Source organism: Onychostoma macrolepis, chromosome 12 (assembly GCF_012432095.1).
Source record: "Onychostoma macrolepis isolate SWU-2019 chromosome 12, ASM1243209v1, whole genome shotgun sequence".
Lineage (NCBI taxonomy): Eukaryota > Metazoa > Chordata > Actinopteri > Cypriniformes > Cyprinidae > Onychostoma > Onychostoma macrolepis.
Genome location: NC_081166.1, coordinates 26,209,526 through 26,216,313, shown reverse-complemented (window position 1 = coordinate 26,216,313; position 6,788 = coordinate 26,209,526). Strand labels below are relative to the sequence as shown.

At 37.9% G+C, this 6,788-nt stretch overlaps 1 protein-coding gene across 1 annotated transcript; it reads left to right on the top strand.

Moving 5' to 3' along the window:
* Nucleotides 1–905: 905 nt before the first annotated feature.
* dlx3b (distal-less homeobox 3b) lies at nucleotides 906–5,041 on the top strand. Its single transcript, XM_058794052.1, has 3 exons — nucleotides 906–2,056; nucleotides 2,824–3,008; nucleotides 4,123–5,041. Exons 1-3 carry the CDS (start codon nucleotides 1,738–1,740, stop codon nucleotides 4,426–4,428), a joined length of 810 nt encoding a protein of 269 aa, XP_058650035.1. The 5' UTR covers nucleotides 906–1,737; the 3' UTR covers nucleotides 4,429–5,041.
* The last annotated feature ends 1,747 nt before the right edge of the window (nucleotides 5,042–6,788 follow it).

The window sequence follows — 6,788 nt, the reverse complement described above, 5'->3', positions numbered from 1 at the left end:
GCTACCAAATTCAAATAAAAACAGTAGGCTAATGATTGGTCTGTTGATGCATTAAGCTCCGCAAAGCCGATCATATGCTTGACTGACTAACTAAAAAGCATTTATTTATTTATATAGCCTATCTATAATTTAATTTATTTATCATTTAATTTAATTTAGGCCTAATTTAATTAATTAATTTTTATTTTATTTTAATAAAACTACCAGACCACCAGACACTGACATCGGACAGAATGTCCCAGATCTCAAGAATGGTTTGCATGTCTCTCAAAAGACTTTATGGAATTTGACTACAAGCCACGACTGTGCACATCAGGTATGTGACAAACCGATGTCTTGCGGCTGAAGTTCACACATGGAGGAGCACGTTTACCGTCAAGCAGTGCGTTCAGGTGCACAGCATTTGCATATGCTACCGACAATAAAATAACGAGCAGCAGTAAACAGGTCGGCTTCATCCTCTATTCCTCGTTTACATTTATAGGACGTGGCTGATAAAGGTTATTTGGGTGCTAGAGGTTACTTCTGGTAGCTACCACGCCTTGCCCTAATAAAGAGGGCACACAAGTGAGAGCCGCAGGGGTGATCGGTGGGGTAGATAAACTCCTCCGACCTCTTTCACCAAAGCCATTCGGAATCAGAAAAGAGCGAACTGATGAGATCAGAAAATCTCCAGCAGTACAGTGATTTTCAACCATGGTCAAACATTTGTTACATTTACAATTCAATTATTGTTTGTATTTAACATTTAAAACAGCCACGTCTGGCCTTCCACATACGCGATTATAATATTATTGAATGGTTCTTTGCAGCAGCTTTGGTTCAGCAAAGAACCATTTTCTTGTCAAGAACTAATTTAAGCTTCTCAAGTTAGCTGGATGGTTCAAACGTTACATTACATTGCATCTTCAGATAGCCTAAGTATATTGCTTTCTTGGTTCTTTAAAGCACTAGTTCACTAGTTTGATTCATATAGCTGCTTGTTGTGAAACTTAAAACAGTTCTTTTTAAGTTTTTGGTTCTAATTTGAAGTGTCATTCACTTAGGCTACCGTAAACTTTCTAACTTACAGCCAACAAAAATAAAAATAAAAAAAAATAATAAAAAGAAATAAAAGAAATAATAATAATAAAAAAACGTATGGGATGTAACATAATGTTGATTCAGTCATATTAAATAATATAATGCACTTGAAACTGACGTTTATTAGAATTGAACGATAAAGGCTATTTAAAATGAATTTATAGTTCCGTGTTTACGCTATTTTAATGTGGTTTTTTAATGCAACCAAAAAACATGCGTAATTCTGTTGTACTAACTTGCACAGACGTTCAACCTACTTCACTGCAACTCTACCAAAATGTCTGCAACATTTCGCATCTTCATTATACTATAACAGCCAAAATCCCCAAATGCTGAAGTTTGGAGACATTAAGGCGCGAGGCGGAGAACAGTTTTTGCTTCGCCCTCAGGGCTGGAGAGAAAAAAAAAAAAACAGAGAAGCGAGGAGCCAATAGGAGCCAATAGCGTCCACCCATGTGCCCTATAATTCAGAGTTTCTCATACTAGATCCCTGCCATTACCTTCACTGCTTCAACCGAGGGAGTTAGAGAAAGCAGCTCATCGAGGATTTTGTGTTACAGACAGCGTCCTGAACTGAACGTCTGCATGTTTTGTTCAAGTCTGCCCTGGAAATAAAGTGGACGATCGTTGTTGTTTTGTTTTCCCCTCTAAAGGATGAGTGGACCGACATATGACAGGAAGATACCCGGTATTTCAACCGATCTTTCAGGCTCTATGAGTTGCCATCCGACTTCTAAGGACTCTCCGACTCTTCCAGAGTCATCGGCTACAGACATGGGTTATTACAGCAGCCATCACGAATACTACCAGAGTCCTCCATACCCTCAACAGATGAATTCATATCATCAGTTTAATCTGTCTGGGATGGGGACATCAGCCGGACCTTACCCCACAAAGACAGAGTACCCTTACAATACTTACAGACAATACGGACATTACAACAGGGACCTGCAGACGCCACCACAAAGCGCAGGTGAGAGATTGAAATGGGCTGTTTGTTTATTTTTTTATTTTTTTAAATATGCCAGAGGTATGTATATGTATCTTTAAATCGGCAGCATTTTTCTTCTTAATATCGGTATAAAATAGGAATCTTCTAAAGATGATAGAATTGTTTTGAGCGGCTCGATTCCTGAGAAACCTAAGTTCGCGTTTCTCTTGCGAAAAAAAACAACAACAACTATAAATTATTTAGAGTTCTTTAATTGTTTTGAGCATTTTACTCTGTATTATCCCATAAAGACATTTATTTAAAGGATTGTTAAACATAAAATATATTAAGTAGGGTAGAAAGCTGCCTCTATCACAAGAGACTTGCGGTCGCTGTAAAACAATTATGACATTTTTATTGCATCTCTAACGCGATTAATCATTATTACTCAGTGCTGATTCTAGGCTAGATATCATGGTATATTTCGTTGTTGAAGTAGGCCTACAAATTTCAAGATACGGCCATTCCTACAAACTTAAAGATGATTTAACTATAGCGTAGGCTATTTATTTCTCAAATTGACATTTCTTCATCTGATACTGCCTACCACAGCTGATATACATTTTATTGTACTCATATAATGTCGCTTGTATAATTTTTAAGAAGCAGATTTGTTTAATGTATGGATTCAGTGACTTTATAATTTGCGTCACAATCCTAAAATGAAACCAGTCGGCTTTCGGTTTTCTTTTAGGTGCTGTAACAATCTTCCTTTGCCTTAACGTGCTCTATAATTTTATTCTTTCCAGTCAAAGAGGAACCAGAGACTGAAGTTCGGATGGTAAACGGAAAACCCAAGAAAATCCGCAAGCCGCGCACCATTTACTCGAGTTACCAGCTCGCCGCACTGCAGCGCCGCTTCCAGAAGGCGCAGTATCTGGCGCTGCCAGAGAGAGCCGAGCTCGCCGCACAGCTGGGGCTCACGCAGACACAGGTAATACTGGAGCTCAAATTCATCTACAGTTCTGTTAACATAATTAATTACTGGGCTGCCGCTTGACAATGCGTTAACAGCTTCGAGAGGTTTCTTAAACTTCTATCGCTGACACCGAGCACACTGAGATAAGGATAAGTAGCAAGCTTATCAGCTCATAAACATTGCTCATGTCAGATGTGTTGAAATGTTATTGCTCATATTTTTACCATCGTAACTAATAAATTAATAATGATTATTTATTTGCAGTGTTTGCAACAAAAATATGTGCAAATCACTTTATTTCGTTATGTTTTCAAAAGATATCGCCATGCAAAGTGTTATAGCCAGGATATGACAAATCGACATCTTATTTTTGTCTGAACATATGGGCTATGTGTAGGCTACTGTAAAAAGGGTCATCATTATAGTTCTAATAACATCTTTCTTTTTTCTGTACATTTTAAGAATATTTTCATATCATTTTTCTACATAAATGATTTAATTCAAAATGTCAGCGTGTATACATTATACAATGACTATTTTAAGTAATTTCGGCTTTGTTAAGGATTTTAAAATTATGTTAATTATATGAATGTAGCTTAAAGGTATTTTCGTGACGCAGTCTGTCGAGACAAACGTCACATATCTAAAAGACTTTTAAACACGAAAAGGTTTATCATATATTAGTGATGCAAGTATAATTATGTTACATACACGGTCAAAAAATTTCAGAAGTTGTTAAATGGTTACCTCCTTGAACGTCTTTTCATTATTGTCTACCCTATTTATCGAAAGGTGAAAATACGTGCTTTGACATGTAGGCTAACTTGTAATCTATATTATCGAAATACTACTAAAATGATCAAACCATGTTGTTTTGTATAGATATATGTACAAATAAACAATAGCCTAATACATAGGTCTATATGTACCAAGACCTCCCGTCGTTTTGTTTCTTTGCGGAGGTTTAAGCCCCTGATCCCCCAAACCTTTCGTAACCAGTTCAAAGTGAAATGTTTTTTCTTGTAAAAATGTAAGGCAGCAATTAAATTGAAGCGATTCATAGCGAGTTAATATTGTTTTCAGTGTCCAAAAGAAAACTGACGTGAATCGTAATTTTTTTTTTGAACAGGTCAAAATCTGGTTCCAGAACCGGAGATCCAAGTTCAAGAAACTTTACAAGAACGGCGAGGTTCCGCTGGAGCACAGCCCGAACGCCAGCGACTCCATGGCCTGCAACTCGCCTCCATCCCCGGCTGTTTGGGACAGTAACGCGCACTCTAGCCAGGTCAACCGGGGGCAGATCCCCCAGCCACCCCTCAGTTCCACACCCCCCTACATGGAAGATTACAGCAATCACTGGTACCAGCAGGGATCACATTTACAGCATCCAGTGCACCACCCAGGACCACCACAGAGCGTGGGGGCCGTGTATTAATAGACACTGATGGAAGAGTTTAATATAAGAGGGAAAGGACTTTTGAAAAACTCAATATAAATAAGCTGAGAGATGCTCCGCGAGTATCTGGAGTGGAACAGCACACGCGTGTTGGCATTTTGTGGACTGTTTAAACGCATATATGTCGAGATGAATGCTTTGTGTTGAAATAACAGTAGTGTCATTTTAATAATAACAATGTTTCAATGTGTCCCGGCTACTCAGACCTATTTGATATGCACATAGGTGTAGGTTAAACAATGTAAAGGAAGTTTAGAGTGGTTTTAAATTATTATGTTTTATGACTTCCTTTATTTTCATGGTTTGTTCATTGACAGCTGAATATTAAAAAATGTTTTAAAGAACGATTGAACCCCAATTTGTGTCGTTATCAGCCTCACCACCCACAATGTGGGCTGATGTTGCGCGCGTCAGAGACTCAGGACATAAGTTATATAGACTTGTACAAAATGTTGAAAGCTGTACATAATGTGTTAAAATAAAGCAGAACCACTAAATTCGTGTTACTTCGAAAGACAGAGACTGCACGCTGGTGCTCGAACCATTTTATATTCCTGTAAGTAGTTTTATTGTTATTCTGTCAAACTGAATAAATGCGAATTGAAAATATTTCCTCGTTTGCTCTGTTTGCTTTCTGAGTTATGAGTTGCAAAATTCCGTTCGAAATTATTTACAGATCTAAGGTTTGCAGTGATATCGCACTGTTTGGACTCTTAGGAAAGGGTTAAGTCAGACAGATGTTATTTCGTGATGTGTTTGCATGCATAAGCCTGGTAGGGCTGCGTGCAAAGAGGCTGTAGGAGGCGACAGGCGAGCAGACATGTTGGAGTCACTGGATTTTATTAGTATTCTGTTGGCAGATAACAAGATAGACTACAGCGAAGGAGGGGGTGACTACTGAAATAAAGCCTTGAGCTTTAAGGATAGTTGGTCACAACAAGAATCAACAGGGCAAACAAAGGCATCAGACGTAGGCCAAGAAAAACCCCAAGAGGTTCCTACAGGTATATGCAAATTACTGAGCGACGGTATTTCAAAGCAGCATTTAACATGTCCCCTCCCAGATTCCACCTTCCCGCGGTTTTGGTTTCTTTTTCATACCAATACATATTATTGGTCTTTAAGACCGTGTAATGACTTTATGTAATAATGCACGTAGAAAATCCACACAAATAGCCTGTAGGCTAACACATTTAAAGTTCCTGTCCATTCGAATTTAGAGTATTTTTTTTTCACTCGACTTTCACGTGGCAAACCAATCAATAGAATGCGTCCGTACGTTTTGTTTATTTTACGCTTTTGTCTCTTAGACAACAAATTCAATTAGAATGTGAACAGGTCTGCGCGGTCTCAGGTAGGCTATGTCTGCTGGGCTGGTGTGTTTCTGGTGGTCTGGAGTTTACCAGCATCAGATGTTTTCTGGAAGAATTTATTTCCTGTAAGTCCTACTGAAAACATGTGTTGTTGATGTTTATTCAAGGAAGTTGGCTAGAAATCGTCCAGAAGATGCCAAAGCATCACGCAGAAATTAGGTGTGAAAAAGAAATATTATCCGTCACGAGGGTTTAATACAAAGGCTTTTAGGTGCCAAAAATCAGATGGAATAAATACAATGAAACAGTGAAAATAGACAATGGTCGTTTTATGTGCTCTTTGATTTACTCATAACTGACCATTAAAGTTTTGGCTAACAATTTATAGTAGACTAATTTAAAGAGTGCATGGTGCAAACGTTAGCCTACATAAGGCTACAGTCATTTATGAAACTGTAAATTGGTTTTATGACTTTTCTGTGACTTTTAATGCGGGTAATGCTCTGTTAATAATCGCATAATCAGGGGCGGATCTAGAAAATATTTTTTAGGGTGGCAAAGAGGTGGCATGGGGTCTATGAGGGGTGGCAACACCAAAGCAAGCATGCATAGTTTTTGGGGATTTATTGTCTGACGTGCACAGTTGTGTTCACAAATATTGCATTATCATTAATTAATCATCTATACTGTTTAAAATGAAAAATAAATAACATTTCAATATCCATCATGGCACCAAGTCAATACACAATATAAAAAACTTCAGAAGGTTATAAATGTTTCTGAGCTTGTATCATTAAAGAAGACATTCTGTTATTACCAGAGGTGGGAATGTCTACAATCACCCAGAACACTATCAATAGTCTAGCAACACCCCAGCAACTGCATAGCAAAAGCCTAGCAACAATCCAGAATATCCTAGCAACCAACTAGCAACACTTTAGCAAACATCTAGAACATATAACTGACCAAACTATATATGTTTCTTAAACAAGATTTTAAGACAAGCCAGCATAAATCTGTCTTTCA

Bases quoted from the DNA above. Each gene is read 5' to 3' on its own strand.
- dlx3b (XM_058794052.1), top strand. From the start codon at position 1,738: ATGAGTGGACCGACATATGACAGGAAGATACCCGGTATTTCAACCGAT. The intron at 2,057-2,823 runs GTGAGAGATTGA...TATTCTTTCCAG, and splicing joins GACGCCACCACAAAGCGCAG to TCAAAGAGGAACCAGAGACT. The intron at 3,009-4,122 runs GTAATACTGGAG...TTTTTTGAACAG, and splicing joins TGGGGCTCACGCAGACACAG to GTCAAAATCTGGTTCCAGAA.